This window comes from Somniosus microcephalus, chromosome 21 (genome assembly GCF_052327205.1).
Source record: "Somniosus microcephalus isolate GS21.2 chromosome 21, FLI_Smic_1.0, whole genome shotgun sequence".
Taxonomy (NCBI): Eukaryota; Metazoa; Chordata; class Chondrichthyes; order Squaliformes; family Somniosidae; genus Somniosus; species Somniosus microcephalus.
The window spans coordinates 12,524,341-12,544,065 of NC_141007.1; the positions used below are offsets into that span (position 1 = coordinate 12,524,341).

General features: G+C 52.2%; 1 protein-coding gene across 1 annotated transcript in view; it reads right to left on the minus strand.

Annotated features, from left to right (window-relative positions):
• The window catches only part of LOC147102608 (unconventional myosin-XVB-like), a 326,297-nt gene that overhangs the window by 115,876 nt on the left and 190,696 nt on the right, over positions 1-19,725 (minus strand). The window contains exons 10-13 of the mRNA XM_085963249.1: positions 9,279-9,358; positions 8,643-8,730; positions 6,588-6,617; positions 3,267-3,578 (exon numbers count right to left, since the gene is read on the minus strand). Coding sequence (XP_085819375.1) covers positions 3,267-3,578; positions 6,588-6,617; positions 8,643-8,730; positions 9,279-9,358 — 510 coding nt within the window. The remainder of the gene's footprint in view (positions 1-3,266; positions 3,579-6,587; positions 6,618-8,642; positions 8,731-9,278; positions 9,359-19,725) is intronic.

The window sequence follows — 19,725 nt, forward strand, 5'->3', positions numbered from 1 at the left end:
TTATGGTTACGCCGCATCCTGTATCCACTTCAAAGTTGACCTTAGAGTCATTTATTGTCAGTTGCAAAGTGATAGGATTACCTTTTGGAATGTTCTCTAGCATACTATGCATTATGAACATGTCGTCTTCTTTCTCAGCTTCTCCGCTGATGTGATGTGCTCCCTGTTGTTTCACTTCTCTTCCTAGGTTTTGCTTTCCTCCCCCTTTTGGTTTATATTCCTCCACGGTTGCTTTTGCCCTGCATGCACGTTTTATATGTCCTTTTTTCCCACACTTGTGGCATATTTCCTCCAGAAACCTGCATTCCCTCGCCAGGTGATCGCCATTGCATCTATAACATGCCTTTACATGCTCACGTTGTGGTTTCTGATGCATATTTAACTTGTGCACATTAACCGGACCTCCAACTTGCTTTGTAGTAGTCCAGTCTGAACCTTGTATTTCTTTTACATCTCGGTTTGCTGTCTCTATGGCTTGAGCAAGTTCCAATGCTTTTTCATACGTAAGCCCAGTCTCGGACAATAATCTTCTCTGCATTCGATCATCCATTATCCCGCAAACCAGCCTATCTCTCAGCATGTCTTTCAGGTTGTTCCCGTAATTGCAATCGTGTGCCAATTTTCTCAACACCGCTACATAATCCAATACATTCTCTCCCGGTTTTCTGTTCCATGAATTAAATTTGAAACGCTGTACAATCTCACTCGGTCTGGAATTGAACTGGTCCTTCAGCAAGGCCACTAAGTTAGCAAATGTTATGTCTCCAGGCTTTTCAGGACTGCATAAGTTTCTCATTAAACTATACGTCTGACCTCCCACGGAAGTGAGCAAAATATCTCTCCTTTTTCCGACATCATCTATATCATTTGCTTCAAAGAAATGCATCAGCAACTCGCAGTATTCATCCCAGGTTTGTGTCTGAACATCAAAAGCAAAGATCTTTCCTACCATAGCAGCCATGATCGGTTATTCAGCGCTCTTTTATTTTTCTTCTTCAAGATGTGATCTGTTGATCCTCATCGCCAATATGTGATAAGGTCAGAAACTGAGATAAGCGAGTTAATAGGAACCAAAACCCAACTGTTTATTACACGGTGTTGCAGAGAGACATCTCTTACAGGCTGTAAGCAAAACACAGTATTTCTAACTGCACGATGCCAAGATGGATGATTCACCTCTGAGTCATACCCATAATGCAATGCCACATTACCTTAGTAACTGGTGTACCAGGACATTGAATACATGACCCATTACCTTAAATACTGGTGAATGTGAAACCTTAATCTTTGGCTCCATCTGGTGGATAACTTAAACATTACATCCCAGATTACTATATTTATCAATCTCAGTCTTGAAAGCTCCAATTGCTTCCCAGCATCCACAGTCTTTTGGGGGAGATAATTCCAGATTTCCACAACCCTTTGTGTGGAAAAGTGTTTCCTGATTTCCCTCCTGAACGGCCTGGCTCTAATTTTAAGATTTTGACACCTCGTACTTGATTCCCCGATCAGAGGAAATAGTTTTTCTATATGTACCCTATTGAATCCTTTTAAAATTTTAAACAACTCGATTAGATCAGCCCTCAATTTTCTATACCCAAGGGAATACAAGCCAAGTTTATGCAACTGAGGGAGATCCAGTAGCACACAGTTTTTAAATTGAGAAACCTAGGTGAAAGCCCCTAATGAAGTCCATCCATACCACCAAGGTTGGAAAGAGTAAAACAAAAGTTGTAGTGAATCAGGAGGCAGTGATTAGGTGGGTCCGGGCTTCAGTTTTAAAAGCCTGCTGATTGGAGGACAGAGAACGAGTGAAAGACAGAGAGAAACAGACCAAAACCGAGAGAGAAAGAAAGAGAACAGGTGAGAGCAGAACTGAGCAAAAGATTGACCCCAGGGAAAGAAATAAACTGAGAGCAGGAGAGATAGGCAAACGGACAGACATCAAGATCAAGATAATACAAGATAGCAGGGTACTGACAATCCCTCGTCAAGCAGTAAATTCAGAACTGGATAGAAACATTTAGTATTATATATCAGGGTCAGAGGGACAATGAAACCCGACACACCAAAGGGGAAGAGTCTGAATCGGAACAAAGTCATGGGGCCGCAATGGTGCGCATTCAAACTGGGATAGAGAAATGGGGACAGTACAGCTGCCTGGCTCCAGGGCCCAGCCATACTGGGACAGAGAGCCACACGGAGCTAGGAGAAATATGTCAGAATCTCCCTCTCATTAAAGATTAGAGATGGATGATTTTATTCTTCTAACCTTCCTGAACATTCCTATGTTCCTGTTAGAGAAGAAGGAGATAAGGAGTTCTTCATGTTTGAGATACTGCGAAAGAATGAGTTAGTGGCCTGGAAATACGCTGACACCAGCCCACCAGATATTGGACCTTGGGCCTCATTATCAGACTGGCGAGCTCCAGACACCTGTTGGGCGTCCCCAGGTAGATCAATGGTCAAGAGGAACTGAGTGAATTTTGGGCTGCTGCCTCAGGTAAGCGCTTAAAGGAGAAGGGAAGGAGATTGAGAGGGGGGCGGCCAGGAGAGGAGGATGATCAAGAGAAGAAGATGGTTGAGAAAGGGAGGCCGATTGGGCAACCGGGATGGGGGAGGGTCAATCAGGACGGAGGGGGGTTGATCAGGACAGGGTGTGGGGAGGTCAATCGGGAGGGGGCGAGCAGTGGCCCGTGGTTTTAATGTAGGCCCGAAAGGAGTACTGCTCAACCTGGATCCACATTCAGGTCATTCTTTTTCAACACTTCCCCTTTTGGTGGCGGTCCCTTTAAGGACTGCCGGTTAGGCTGCATGTAGACCTGATTTTCCTGAATGCAGGCGTCCCGGCGCCAGCTGCGTTCAGGGCAACCCAATTTTGCACATGATACCTCAATCAGGTGTTAGGCCCTTTATTTGCATATATAAAGAGACTAACACCTGTATCAGGCGTGGGCCCGGGACACATTTTTTTGTTGCTTCTACCAAAATGGCAGGCAATGCACTTCCTGCTCGCCATATTGGAAGCATGGCACATATTTAGTGCCTGAAAAACAGGCGCCGGGCCATCAAATTTCTAGGCCAGTGACTTGTCTTGATTTCAACCCAGTGGGGATGTAGAGAGCAGGAAGAGTGTATTTGCAACATTGGAGGAACAACAGTGGAAAGTTCAGAGGAGCACTGACCATAGTAGTACTGATTGAGTAGAGAGAGGCCAGACAGGTTGTGATGGAGAGGAAGAGAGGTACCCTGTAACACACAGTTACCTGGCATAGATGGTGCCATTGGTTCCATCATAGGAACATGTTGCATTGCAGGCATTTGTTGCATTGCCGGCATTGGTTGCATCTGTGGCATTGGTTGCATCTGTGGCATTGGTTGCATCACAGGCATTGGTTGCATCACAGGCATTGGTTGCATCGCAGGCATTGGTTGCATCACAGGCATTGGTTGCATCGCAGGCATTGGTTGCATCGCAGGCATTGGTTGCATCGCAGGCATGGCTGCACCCATTAAAGGCATGGGCTGATAAACAGGTACAGTGGGCATCTGTTGCATCTGTGGCATTGCTGGAACACCTGAACAAGAAAGAGAGATAGATTACCTACCGGTTGCAGCCTTCTCCATTCTTGAAATGCTCTGCATCCCCCACACACTATAGAAGTGTGTCTTAGCTAGATAGATTCTGGGGATACCCATGTGCTGAACACACACAGGGAAATACCATTATGTCATTGCAGATAGGTATTGTAAAACGTGCTCTCCTACTCACTAGATATATAAAACCTCAGGACCGGCACCGTTGCACCAGTTCATTCTGACCTAAAGCTAAATCGAAACTAACCTCTTAATACTCCCTCCCATCCCAAAATAGTACCCCTAGAGAGTGCAGGGATATGTGGATAGGATCATGGTGTGTGGTGGATGCATAACATTTGAAGATAGGTAATTTATCTTTTGTATTCATTCTGCATCCTCTAACATTGAAAGCATATCAAGTAGATTTAATAGTAACTTTCAAAAGGGAATTGGACATATACTTGAAAAAGAAACATTTGCAGGGCTATGGGGAAGGAGCTAATTGGAGAGCTCTTTCAAAGAGCTGGTACAGGCACGATGGGCCGAACAGCCTCCTGTGTTGTAAGATTCTATGATTTAATGGCATCGACCTGAAACGAGCAGTCTGCCTATCTCAGCTGGCTCTGTTACTCTAATGTTTGAGTCCTGCAGGTGATCCAATCTGATCACCCCACAGTATCTCAGCTGTGCGCTGGTGACCTACGCAAAGCAATTAGCACCCGGGCGCGGCACCGCCAACACCTCGCACGAAATTCAGCAGGAGGTTAGTGGCGACAGTAGCCAGTAGCGCCCTGCGGCGTTGAGCCTCCGGCAATGATGTCATCGCCGTGCGCAGCGTCCCACTCGCGCCCCGGCCACAAGCTTGGTTTGCGCTCCCTGACCTACTGTCGGACACTATGTCCGAAAGGGTCAGGGGGGCGTTTTTGCAGCCAGGGCAGCAATAATTAAAGGGCAGGTGCCGGGCGGCCTTTTTTTTGGGCCGCCTGCCAGCACCTGCCCTCTCCGGCCTCCTGCTGTGGGGTGCTGCTGCACGTAATGCCATGATATTCAATGGAAGTGCCCTTAGAAAGAAGGAGGAGGAGTGCATCCAGTAGCGCCCCGCCTCCTGCTTGGGGCGCTACCATTGAATTTCGGGTGCGGGGCGCTAACTTTTTCGGGGCGCTACTTAAGTTATTGCCCCAAAGGGGACGCGAGCCAATTTTCCCCCCTAAATGTTTGTGATGGTGTATTTAACCTATTATCGAGCCTGCCTCAGAATAAATTGCAGATTTTAATTCCAGGTACGTGATTGAAGCTGCCAAATTCTCCACTGCCTTCCGTAGTTGTTAACTACGGATGGAGACTCCAGGCAGCTTCAATCAGCTGATTTTACCGTCCACCGCGTATAACGGGCAAATCGCCTTAGCATGAACGCGCTCTCCACATGTGGTGGGGACTGTAACGGATTTGTGGTCTGGTGTTAATGGAGTGAGTGGTAGCTTTTGCCCATGCTGCTAACTAAACTTGCTGATGGGAGTAAATATTTCTAATGTTAGTTAACAAGTTAACCCTTTTTTGTTTGCTTAAGTAGTAGTTAACAGGCAAAATTCCTTATTTCACTTTTACATCATGCTAATTTGTACCATTTGAAGCTGGTGTTAAAGTTCCAGAGGGGGCTAGCAGAGTTCCAGTGACATTAGCAATGTCTCTCAACAAACTCCGCAGCGTGGGGAACACATCAAGTCGGCCGCTGCTAATTATTTTGGTGAAGGAGGGGCAGCAACAGCAGGAGACACGGCCTCACAGGTTCACCGTTAGTGGAGATGAATTTACGGGACTCACTCCCCAGTGCAGATGACATGCTTGGACCTCGGAGGGAAATAGCGGGGGAATGTTCTGAGTGCACTCATCATTTCTGGTATACAACCGTGATGGGTGAGGCTCCCCACTCATCAGTGTTTACTCAGAAAATATCCCTTAGCATCTAAGGAGGTCTCTGGAATCAGATGTACAGGTAGGGAGCATCATCTAAGCAGCACTCTGAGTGGGAGTGAAAGTGACCAAACTTCTACATCACTGGGGGCATTTAGACAACCCCCAGAGACATCAGGATCAGTGGTATGCAGTTCACCCTTGCATCACATGCCCTCTTTTTCCACATGTCTGCGTAAATATGGTCCAACAGTCATACAGCACCTGGGGCAGAGCCAATTATGTTAACACCTCAATTTTAAAATTCTCATCCTTGTTTTCAAATCTCTCCATGGCCTCTCCCCTCCCAATCTCTGTAACCTCCTCCAGTCCTACAACCCTCCAAGATAAGAACATAAGGAATAGGAGCAGGAGTAGGCCTTTCGGCCCTTCGAGCCTGCTCCGCCACTCAATGAGATCATGGCTGATCTCTGCGCTCCTCTAATTCTGGCCTCTTGCACATCGCCGATTGTTTTTGCTCCACCATTGGCAGCCGTGCCTTCAGCTGCCTGGGCTCTAAGCGCTGGAATTCCCTCCCTAAACACCACCACCTCTCTACCTCTCCTACTTTAAGACCCTTCTAAAACCTATCTCTTTCACCAAGATTTTGGTCACCTGTCTTAATGTCTCCTTCTTTGTTTTAGTGTCAATTTCTGTTTGATAATGCTGCAGTGAAGCTCCTTGGGATGTTTTACTACGTTAAAGGTGCTATATAAATGTAAGTTGATGTTGTTGTGTCATGTGGCATTCTGCGAGTACTGGGTAACCTTTGTGGCAGCTACGTCACCACCCAGAGGAAAGGCCCAAAGTGAGGAGCAAAGAAAGCTGGGGACAAACCTGCGTGAAGGCGCAGATCCTGGGAATATTAGACGGGATTGGGCCATTGCTTGCCTACAATATCATGTGTGCATTGATCATGTGGTTTCCATGGGCTCTTATCAAGCTAGGCAGCACTCCAACAGTGTGGGAGGCTATTGAATGAAGAATAAGGATTTAAACCACAGAATGTACACAGACAATAGAGGACACACTGAGTGAAATAAAGAGAGGGTACATACCCATCGAGTAGTTGGGGACCATTGGCATACCTGTGCACAAAGAAAATCAATCAATACCGCTACCGGAGAGTGAGCAGGTCACACACAGGGTTTAAACAACACAGCTCACACTTCACATCCACACTCACACTCATCACACTCCCCATTCCCCAGCTCACACTCCCCATTCCCCAGCTCACACTCCGCCCACTCCCAGTCCCCAGCTCACACCCCAGCTCTCACTCCCCATTTCCCAGCTCACACTCCGCCCACTCCCAGTCCCCAGCTCACACTCAGGCCATTCCCCATTCCTTAGCTCACACTCCGCCCACTCCCAGTCCCCAGCTCACACTCAGCTCACACTCCCCATTCCCCAGCTCACACTCCCCATTCCCCAGCTCACACTCCCCATTCCCCAGCTCACACTCCCCATTCCCCAGCTCACACTCAGCCCATTCCCCAGCTCACACTCCCCCTTCCCCAGCTCACACTCCCCATTCCCCAGCTCACACTCCCCATTCCCCAGCTCACACTCCCCATTCCCCAGCTCACACTCCCCATTCCCCAGCTCACACTCAGCCCATTCCCCAGCTCACACTCAGCCCATTCCCCAGCTCACACTCAGCCCATTCCCCAGCTCACACTCCCCATTCCCCAGCTCACACTCAGCCCATTCCCCAGCTCACACTCAGCCCATTCCCCAGCTCACACTCAGCCCATTCCCCAGCTCACACTCAGCCCATTCCCCAGCTCACACTCCCCATTCCCCAGCTCACACTCCCCATTCCCCAGCTCACACTCCCCATTCCCCAGCTCACACTCCCCATTCCCCAGCTCACACTCCCCATTCCCCAGCTCACACTCCCCATTCCCCAGCTCACACTCCCCATTCCCCAGCTCACACTCAGCCCATTCCCCAGCTCACACTCCCCATTCCCCAGCTCACACTCCCCATTCCCCAGCTCACACTCCCCATTCCCCAGCTCACACTCCCCATTCCCCAGCTCACACTTCCCATTCCCCAGCTCACACTCAGCCCATTCCCCAGCTCACACTCCCCATTCCCCAGCTCACACTCAGCCCATTCCCCAGCTCACACTCCCCATTCCCCAGCTCACACTCCCCATTCCCCAGCTCACACTCCCCATTCCCCAGCTCACACTCCCCATTCCCCAGCTCACACTCCCCATTCCCCAGCTCACACTCCCCATTCCCCAGCTCACACTCCCCATTCCCCAGCTCACACTCCCCATTCCCCAGCTCACACTCAGCCCATTCCCCAGCTCACACTCAGCCCATTCCCCAGCTCACACTCAGCCCATTCCCCAGCTCACACTCCCCATTCCCCAGCTCACACTCCCCATTCCCCAGCTCACACTCCCCATTCCCCAGCTCACACTCCCCATTCCCCAGCTCACACTCCCCATTCCCCAGCTCACACTCCCCCTTCCCCAGCTCACACTTCCCATTCCCCAGCTCACATTCCCCATTCCCCAGCTCACACTTCCCATTCCCCAGCTCACACTCAGCCCATTCCCCAGCTCACACTCCCCATTCCCCAGCTCACACTCCCCATTCCCCAGCTCACACTCCCCATTCCCCAGCTCACACTCCCCCTTCCCCAGCTCACACTTCCCATTCCCCAGCTCACACTCCCCATTCCCCAGCTCACACTCCCCATTCCCCAGCTCACACTCCCCATTCCCCAGCTCACACTCCCCATTCCCCAGCTCACACTTCCCATTCCCCAGCTCACACTCCCCATTCCCCAGCTCACACTCCCCATTCCCCAGCTCACACTCACCCCATTCCCCAGCTCACACTCCCCATTCCCCAGCTCACACTCCCCATTCCCCAGCTCACACTCACCCCATTCCCCAGCTCACACTCACCCCATTCCCCAGCTCACACTCACCCCATTCCCCAGCTCACACTCAGCCATGTTGAATGCTCCACAACCCACTTAAATCTTCCAGACACTCCATGTCGTTCTTATTTACACAAATAGGCCCACCCGTACTCCTTATAGAAACGAGTCCAACGACACAAACACGTGTCAGTGCATATCTCACTGACCTGCCGTCATGTATCCTCCAACCTGTGATGGGCCTATTCCTCCTCCTCCTTTCATCCGCCTGTTTAGATCCCTTGATCGCTCCATTTCCTGCAAAGTGTATCGGAAAAATCCTGTCAGAACCCGATAGCTCGGACAGTCACTGACACATTCATCATATATTGCAACCTCACCCACTCACTCTACCACTCACACTCACCCCACCTATTCACCCTCACCCCCCCGCACTCACCCCACAAACTCACTCACCCCACAAACTCACCCACCTCACACACTCACACTCATCCCACACTCACTCCTCAACTCACCCCACCCCTCACACTCGCTCTCACCCCACCCCTCACACTCACACATCCCACCACTCACACTCACCCCACACATTTACACTCACCTCACCCCACACACTCACCCCACCAGTCACACTCACACTCACTCCACACACTCACACTCATCCCACATACTCATCCCACCACTCACCCTCACCCATTCCCCATACCTACTCACCCTATCCACTACCCCAACCGCTCACCCCATTCACTCACACTCATCCCACCAATTCATTCGGCCCCACCCCCCGTTCACATGCACCCCACTCACTCACCCTATCTGCTAATGTCACCTTATCCCTTCATACTCACCTCTCCCCCATGTGAAAACACCGGATCGAATAGATTGTCCACGTAGTTTTCAAAGCCGCCCCGTTGAGTCTCTGCAGAGTCTGTGAAGGGAAGAGTGGCAGGATAGAAAAGAGAGACCACAACTCACTGCTAGCATTTTCCATCTGATCGCTGGCAGCCTGAGACCTTGGGCAGGATTTTATTCTGATTGATGGGTAAGCAGCAGGGCGAGAGTCGTGCCCAACCACCGGACCCCACTCTCACGCACGGGACCCCACTCTCACCCACCGGACCCCACTCTCACCCACGGGACCCCACTCTCACCCACCTGAACCCACACTCACCCACGGGACCCCACTCTCACCCACCTGACCCCACACTCACCCACCGGACGCCACTCTCACCCACCTGACCCCACACTCACCCACGGAACCCCACTCTCACCCACCTGACCCCACACTCACCCACGGGACCCCACTCTCATCCACGGGACCCCACTCTCACCCACCTGGCCCCACTCTCACCCACGGGACCCCACTCTCACCCACGGGACCCCACTCTCACCCACGGGACCCCACTCTCACCCACGGGACCCCACTCTCACCCACGGGACCCCACTCTCACCCACCTGGCCCCACTCTCACCCACCTGGCCCCACTCTCACCCACCGGACCCCACTCTCACACACCGGACCCCACTCTCACCCACCGGACCCCACTCTCACCCACGGGAACCCACTCTCACCCACCGGACCCCACTCTCACCCACCGGACCCCACTCTCACCCACCGGACCCCACTCTCACCCACCGGACCCCACTCTCACCCACCGGACCCCACTCTCACCCACCGGACCCCACTCTCACCCACCGGACCCCACTCTCACCCACCGGACCCCACTCTCACCCACCGGACCCCACTCTCACCCACCGGACCCCACTCTCACCCACGGGACCCCACTCTCACCCACCTGACCCCACTCTCACCCACCGGACCCCACTCTCACCCACGGGACCCCACTCTCACCCACCGGACCCCACTCTCACCCACCGGACCCCACTCTCACCCACCGGACCCCACTCTCACCCACCGGACCCCACTCTCACCCACCGGACCCCACTCTCACCCACGGGACCCCACTCTCACCCACGGGACCCCACTCTCACCCACCTGACCCCACTCTCACCCACGGGACCCCACTCTCACCCACCTGACCCCACTCTCACCCACCTGACCCCACTCTCACCCACCTGACCCCACTCTCACCCACCTGACCCCACTCTCACCCACGGGACCCCACTCTCACCCACGGGACCCCACTCTCACCCACGGGACCCCACTCTCACCCACGGGACCCCACTCTCACCCACGGGACCCCACTCTCACCCACGGGACCCCACGGGACCCCACTCTCACCCACGGGACCCCACTCTCACCCACGGGACCCCACTCTCACCCACGGGACCCCACTCTCACCCACGGGACCCCACTCTCACCCACGGGACCCCACTCTCACCCACGGGACCCCACTCTCACCCACGGGACCCCACTCTCACCCACGGGACCCCACTCTCACCCACGGGACCCCACTCTCACCCACGGGACCCCACTCTCACCCACCTGACCCCACTCTCACCCACCTGACCCCACTCTCACCCACCTGACCCCACTCTCACCCACCTGACCCCACTCTCACCCACGGGACCCCACACTCACCCACGGGACCCCACTCTCACCCACGGGACCCCACTCTCACCCACGGGACCCCACTCTCACCCACGGGACCCCACTCTCACCCACGGGACCCCACTCTCACCCACGGGACCCCACTCTCACCCACGGGACCCCACTCTCACCCACGGGACCCCACTCTCACCCACGGGACCCCACTCTCACCCACGGGACCCCACTCTCACCCACGGGACCCCACCCTCACCCACGGGACCCCACCCTCACCCACCGGACCCCACCCTCACCCACCGGACCCCACCCTCACCCACCGGACCCCACCCTCACCCACCGGACCCCACCCTCACCCACCGGACCCCACCCTCACCCACCGGACCCCACCCTCACCCACCGGACCCCACCCTCACCCACCGGACCCCACCCTCACCCACCGGACCCCACCCTCACCCACCTGACCCCACCCTCACCCACCTGACCCCACCCTCACCCACCTGACCCCACCCTCACCCACCTGACCCCACCCTCACCCACGGGACCACACCCTCACCCACGGGACCACACCCTCACCCACGGGACCCCACTCTCACCCACGGGACCCCACTCTCACCCACGGGACCCCACTCTCACCCACGGGACCCCACTCTCACCCACGGGACCCCACTCTCACCCACGGGACCCCACTCTCACCCACGGGACCCCACTCTCACCCACGGGACCCCACTCTCACCCACGGGACCCCACTCTCACCCACGGGACCCCACTCTCACCCACGGGACCCCCGTCTCACCCACGGGACCCCCGTCTCACCCACGGGACGCACCTCTCACCCACGGGACCCACCTCTCACCCACGGGACCCACCTCTCACCCACGGGACCCACCTCTCACCCACGGGACCCACCTCTCACCCACGGGACCCCCCTCTCACCCACCGGACCCCACTCTCACCCACCGGACCCCACTCTCACCCACCGGACCCCACTCTCACCCACCGGACCCCACTCTCACCCACCGGACCCCACTCTCACCCACCGGACCCCACTCTCACCCACCGGACCCCACTCTCACCCACCGGACCCCACTCTCACCCACCGGACCCCACTCTCACCCACCGGACCCCACTCTCACCCACCGGACCCCACTCTCACCCACCGGACCCCACTCTCACCCACCGGACCCCACTCTCACCCACCGGACCCCACTCTCACCCACGGGACCCCACTCTCACCCACGGGACCCCACTCTCACCCACGGGACCCCACTCTCACCCACGGGACCCCACTCTCACCCACGGGACCCCACTCTCACCCACGGGACCCCACTCTCACCCACGGGACCCCACTCTCACCCACGGGACCCCACTCTCACCCACGGGACCCCACTCTCACCCACGGGACCCCTCTCTGACCCACGGGTCCCTACTCTCACCCACGGGACCCCTCTCTGACCCACGGGACCCCACTCTCACCCACCTGACCCCACTCTCACCCACCTGACCCCACTCTCACCCACCTGACCCCACTCTCACCCACCTGACCCCACTCTCACCCACCTGACCCCACTCTCACCCACCTGACCCCACTCTCACCCACCTGACCCCACTCTCACCCACCTGACCCCACTCTCACCCACCTGACCCCACTCTCACCCACCTGACCCCACTCTCACCCACGGGACCCCACTATCACCCACTGGACCCCACTATCACCCACGGGACCCCACTATCACCCACGGGACCCCACTATCACCCACCGGTGCTTCCTCCAGGCCTCTAATTATAGATGCCGAGCCTGTTAGGAGCAGTAACACACCTCATCATTGGGCTACAGCCGCTCAGAGGGAGGGAAATTGAAGATTTAAATTGCTGCGGCTAATTAAAATGCCGGCAGGTCTTTTTCGAGAGCAGGAGCCCCAGGTAGAAGAATGTCTGAAGGAACAGCAGTCAAGGAGGGGGGAGGAACAGAAAGGCACCCAAATTCTCAGATGCATCTGTGAATGTTATGCTGTTTGGAGGGAGGGCACTGAAGCAGCTGGTGCCACCTCCAACACTCCGAGAATTGCCACGCAGTGCAGGAAGAGTCTCACTGACCTCACCCTGCCACTGCCAAGGTAAGTCAAGGCACTGTGCCCACTGCATATCCTGTACCAACGATAGAGGCTTCACTCACCACATTGCCTCTCGTAGCCTTTCTGTGTCATTGCCTGGGTGACTGGCTTATACAAAGGAGCGATCTCTGTACACAGTGAAGCATCACCCTTAACACACAACCGCTGTGTGCACTCACATTGCTTGCAACAAGAGGGTTCTGCTAGTCTCGAAAGGCAGGTGATTTAAAGGGACAATTACCCTGCAAGTCTCATCATCACGAGATTCATATGGGGGGAAAAGAAGGGTTCACGCCACTCATGAACTCTCTCCCTGCAAAGGAAAAGGTCAGGCACAGCCAGCACCAGAGAAATGCAACTTTGGGAGGAACACTGATACTGAAAACACGAGCCCCGACTTTAACTCAGGGCAGTAGTCGTGCAGGTGAGGGCTGAGGTGGGGACAAGCTATTCAGGACCGGGCAGGCTGAGGCCCGGGAGATTGCTGGAAAAATAATGGCGAGTTCACGGCGGCCGCCATTATCAGTGCATAGAAAACACAGCGATTTGTGGTGAGGGAGAGATATGCCAGAAGTTCCGATTCGCCACAAAGTGCTGAACCGTTTGCACCGCTCCACTGTTAGCCTCACCGGAATAATGACCATCTCGCTGTGAGCCGCCCCATTGCGTGTCACGAAATTGTTGCTTTCACGCTGTTAATGCGAATTAATCTCACCACAGCTGGTAATTCATGTTGTAAGAACCCTGTTAATGATGTGATTTATGGTCCTGACATGAAACGCAACCTTGGAAGCCCAGGAAGGGAACAGTGAAACTGGAGTCTCACTCCTGCAGGTCATACATTGTTCCTAGAGGTTCTTAAATTAAAAAAATATAATTTTATAATTGTTTTCTTTTCCTTTCTCTTTTTCCTCTCACTCTTAATCCTCTCTCTTTCTTTCCCTCTCTTTATTTCCCTTTCTGTACCTAATTAGACTCTTAAGTCACTCTATTGGAAATAAGTCCAAGTCGCAGCACTCGCTCCAGCAATTTCTGGGCCAATAACTCCCGGGACTCTAATTACCCAAATATCGATTGGGGTAATGCTAAGGTAAAGGGAAAGGAGGAGGAGGAATTTCTGAAATGTGTTCAGGAGAATTTCCTTGACCAGTATGCTCTTGGCCCAACTAGGAAGGAGGCATTGCTGGATCTGGTGCTGGGGAATGAGGTGGGCCAGGTCGACCAAGAGAACACTTGGTTACGAGTGATCATCGTATCATAGGATTTAGATTAGCAATAGAGAGGAGCAAGGAACAATCTAGAGTGGAAATTCTAAACTGGAATAGGGCTAACTTCAATGGGATGCGAAAGGATCTTGCCAGGGTAAAATGGAACCAAAGACTGACAGGAAAAACTGTAACGGAACAATGGGTGACCTTTAAGGAGGAGATGTTCCAAGTATAGGCTAGATACATTCCAACAAGAGGGAAGGGTAAGGGAACCAAAGCAAGGGCTCCTTGGATGGCGAGGGAGATAGAGAAGATGAAGAAACAAAAAAAGAGGGTGTATGATGCATGTCAGGTGAATTCTTCAAGGGAGAACCAGACCAAATACAATAAGTTGAGAGGGGAACTGAAGATGAAAATAAGATTGGCAAAGAGAGAATATGAGAGTAGAATGGCGGTTAACATAAAAGGGAACCCAATAATCTTCTACCGGCATGTAAACAGTAAGCGGCAGTAAGAGGCGGGACGGGACCTATTAGAGACAAAGAAGGTGATATATGCTTAGAGGCGCAGGGCAAGGCTAGCATACTCAATGAGTACTTTGTATCGGTGTTTACTAAGGAGGTGGATGCTGACAAAATATCGGTAGCAGTGGAAAAGGTTGAAGTAATGGAGGGGGTGAAAATTGATAGATAGAATGTACTAGAAAGGCTGAGTATGCTTACAGTGGACAAGTCGCCTGGTCCAGATGGCTTGCATCCCAGGTTGCTAAGGGAATTGGGGGAGGAGATAGCGGAAGGGCGTGCCATAATTTTCCAATCTTCTCTAGTTGCGGGGGAGGTGCCTGAGGATTGGAAAGTGGCAAATGTGACACCTTTGTTCAAGAAAGGGTGTAAGGAGAATCCTAGTAACTACAGGCTGGTCAGTTTAACATCAGTGGTGGGTAAAGTTTTAGAAACAATAATCAAGGAAAAAATTAACAGGCACTTAATCTAATTAAGGAGAGCCAACACGGATTTGTAAAAGGCAGATCGTGTTTGACTAATCTAACAATTTTTTGATTAAGTAACAGAGAAGATTGATGAAGGGAATGCAATGGATGTTGTCTATATGGATTTTTGGAAGGTGTTTGACAAAGTTTCACATAGAAGGCTGGTTAACAAAATTGAGGCTCATGGAATCGGTGGATCAGTGGCAGCTTGGATAAGGAATTGGCTTAAGGACAGAAAACAGCAAGTTGTGGTAAATGGCTGTTTTTCAGACTGGAGGATGGTAGACAGTGGGATTCCCCAAGGGTCAGTGCTGGGGCCACTGCTTTTTTTGATATATATAAATGACCTGGATATTGGAATACAGAGTAGAATTTCTAAATTTGCTGATGACACCAAACCTGGGGGGTGTGGCAAACAGTGAGGATGATACCAATTGACTGCAACAGGACATAGAAAGGCTAGCAGAATGGGCAGACAAGTGGCAGATGGAATTTAATACGGAGAAGTGTGAGGTGATGCATTTTGGCTGAAGGAACAGGGAGAGGCAATATACACTTAATGGCACAGTTTTAAAGAGTGTGCAGGGACAGAGGGACCTGGGAGTTAATGTGCATAGGTCCCTGAAGGTGGCAGGACATATTGAGAGAGTGATTAGTGTTGTGTATGTACCTTTAAGGGAATAACTGGTCTCAGACTGCAGTACCGGCAGTGACCACCCCTGTATAAAAGGCCCCAGCAGGCTTCTGTAGTTTCAGTTTCCAGGTTGTCTCCATTCAGTAAAGACTTGTTATAATCAACTCCTGCAGTCCGTGTCTCAATTATACACAGACATAATACTGGCGACGAGTAAGAAACGAACTTACCTGCAACTCGGCAGCACCTCAGACGACATTATTGAAGGTCGGAGCCAGAAGAAAGAAAAAAAAATAATCGAAAGAAACTCGAGAAACGGGCGTCGACCGTGGGCAACCGCCCTCCAAATCATCGAATTGAAAAGTTGCAGGAGAGATTGTCGAGAGCCAAGCTTGGTTCTCCAGTCTGTGGTTTCCCAGCTAATCGGGCTGGTGGCAGGTAGTGCACTGATCCTTCCTGGGCTGCGGCGGGCTAGAGCTCGATCGGGTGGCTCTGCAACGGGGCCGGGCAGCGAGTCGGGAAGAAAAGAGAGAGAGAGAGGGTGGAGCACACAGGGCGCGGCCGGTGCTTCGAAGCCGGGCAGCGTTCGGACCTAAGAAGAGGGAGGGAAGTGTCCCAGAGGGTCCACTCCACGACGGGAACGGTTCTTCAATTAACGGAGCAAATATTGAAGCGCGATAGAAAAATTAAAATACCGCGGAGAGCGGCATTGGCAGCAGCGATCGGGGAGGCGCGAAGACCATAGGGCGTCGCCATTACAGGATAGTAAAATAAATATAATCACCAGCAACAGCGTTGGCAGCAGCGGCACCGGCGGGAAAGCACGGGAGGCGCCATCTTAACTCGGCGGGGAAGAAGGAAAAGCGCGGGAGGCGCCATCTTAGATTTTCAAGATGCCAAAGACTGGCGATATCATTGCCTTCGATAATGCAATAGAAGACTGGACCACGTATGTGGAAAGAGTCGAGGTATATTACGAGGCAAACGAAATAGCTGATGAGAAAAAGGCATCGGTATTGCTAAATTTAATGGGCGCAAGAACGTACGGCCTATTGCGGGACCTGATTACTCCAGCCAAACCGAAGGCGAAGAGTTTTAACAAAATTGTTGCTATCCTACAGGAACACCTAAATCCTACACCGCTGCTGATAGCAGAAAGATTTAAATTCCACAGGAGAAATCAGCATAAAAATGAGAGCAATGCTGATTACCTTACGGAACTACGCAAGCTATCAAAGCACTGCCAGTTCGGAGCAGGACTGGCAGATACCTTACGGGACAAATTTGTCTGTGGACTCCTGAGTGAAGGAACCCAGAAGAGGTTACTCTCAGAGAAAGAGCTGACGCTAGATAAGGCTTTCAGCGTGGCAGTATCGTACGAAGCAGCAGCAAGGGGAGCTGCGGAAATGCAACAAAAGCCACAGGAATACGGCACCCACGAAATGACATGGGGATTTACAAAATGTTATCGCTGCGGCAGAACAAACCATGACCAGAAGGACTGCTGGTCCGAGGACAAAATATGCAGGCAATGCGGAAAGATGGGACACATTGCACGAGTTTGCAGGACTGGGAAGAGGACCAACGACAACAAAAAGACTACTAAGGAACTGTACAGGAAAGTACAAAAGATGACGGACAGTAGTTCCAAAGACCAGATGAGCGATAGTGAATCCGGGAACAAGAGACTAAGCTGTCTCAAACTTCACAACGTAATCGCAAACGAGGATCACCGAACCATTTGGGTCACCCTCATGATAGCAGGGTCCCAAGTCAAAATAGAATTGGATACAGGATCAGCTCTAACCGTCATGAATCGATGAGACTACGAGCGGCTATTCTCACACATACCCTTGAGAGAGACATCCATTGTCTTGAGGACGTATACGGGGCAAAAAGTATACCCCAGAGGAAAAATATGGGTGCCTGTCGAATACAACGGCAAGTAAATACGGAAATTGTATCTCTACATTCTGCAAGATGGTGGACCACCGTTATTGGGACGTGAATGGATCAGAAAGATAAGTTTAGACTGGCACTCCATTCAGGCACTGACGGTGGCTGGTAAAAAGGATGACGACGTCACTCCTGGACGATTGTCAACAATCATAGCTGACGCCAAAGAGGTATTTCAACAAGAACTGGGCACTCTTAAAGGCGTAACCGCCTCAATAAAAATAGAGGAGAATGCAATTCCCAAGTTTTTCAAAGCAAGACCGGTACCATATGCAATTCGCCCAGCCGTCGAGGCAGAGCTGGAGAATCTGGAGAATGCAGGCGTGTTATCTAAGGTAGACTGGAGCGAGTGGGCGACACCCATCGTTCCTGTCATGAAAAAAACGTTAAACAATAAGTCTGAGGAGCCAAGGAAGGTTCGCATCTGTGGGGACTTCAAGGTGACGGTGAACCCAGTCCTTCACACAGTACAATATCCTCTTCCAAGGATAGAAGATATCTTCGCCCCACTATCTGGAGGGAAGCGTTTTACAAAAATTGACCTAGCACAAGCATATTTGCAGATGGAGGTTGAAGAATCCTCTCGGAAGTATCTCACGATAAACACTCACAAAGGTCTTTACCAGTATAATCGACTGGTATTCGGAGTAGCATCAGCTCCGGCGATATGGCAAAGAGCGATGGAACAAGTCCTGCAAGGGATTCCGGGGACTTAGTGTTACTTGGACGACATCCTAGTGACAGGTGAAGATGACAGTGAACACCTTGCCAACCTAGAGCAGGTGCTCACTAGACTACGTGAACATGGGTTACGAGCCAATCGCCCCAAGTGCGAGTTTTTTAAGAAACAGATATCGTATTGTGACCACGTGATTGATGAAGAGGGGTTGCATAAGTCCCCTGACAAAATTGAAGCGGTAGTTAAGGCTCCAGCGCCTGAAGATGTGTCGCAACTGAGGTCATTCCTCGGATTGGTGAATTACTACCATAAGTTTTTGCCGAATTTGCCCACAATTCTGCATCCACTGAACGCCCTACTACGAACGGGAGTAGCATGGAAATGGAGCGATGAATGCCTTTCAGAAGAGTAAGGACCTAATCACTTCAAGAGAAGTATTGGCTCACTACAACCCATCACTACCGATAAGACTGGCGTGTGATGCGTCTCCCTACGGCATTGGGGCGGTACTGTCACATAAATTCCTTGATGGTTCAGAGAGGCCGATAGCTTTTGCGTCACGCTCGTTAACTTCAGCCGAGCGTAACTACGCCCAGATTGACAGAGAGGCCCTCAGCCTGGTGTGGGGGGTGAAGAAGTTCAATCACTACCTGCACGGTCAGAAATTTACTCTACTAACTGATCATCAACCTCTCGTCTCCATTTTCAACCCTCAGAAGGGTGTACCGATAATGACGGCACAACGGCTACAGAGGTGGTCCCTTTCCCTAGGGGCTCACCAATATGACATCGAGTACAAAGGAACTAAACAGCATGGGAATGCTGATGGATTGTCGCGCCTACCGTTGCCGACGGTGGAAGAAGAACTGGCAGTGGATCTAGTGGAGTTATTCCACTCGACTATAGTCGAATGTCTCCCTGTGACGAATGCAAACATAGAAAAGGAAACACGAAATGATCCGACACTCTCCAGGGTCTATGATTTAACGATGAAGGGATGGCCAGCACATGGCGAACCACTGCTGCCAGCATTCTCGCCGAGAAGAGAACAGCTGTCAGTGTGCAGAGGAACCTTGCTGTGTGGATCCAGAGTAGTAATTCCACCCAAATTGAAGGATAGAGTGCTCAATGAGCTTCATGAGGGTCACCTGGGAGGGGTAAAAATGAAGAACTTAGCCAGAGCGTTTGTGTGGTGGCCGGGAATCGATAGA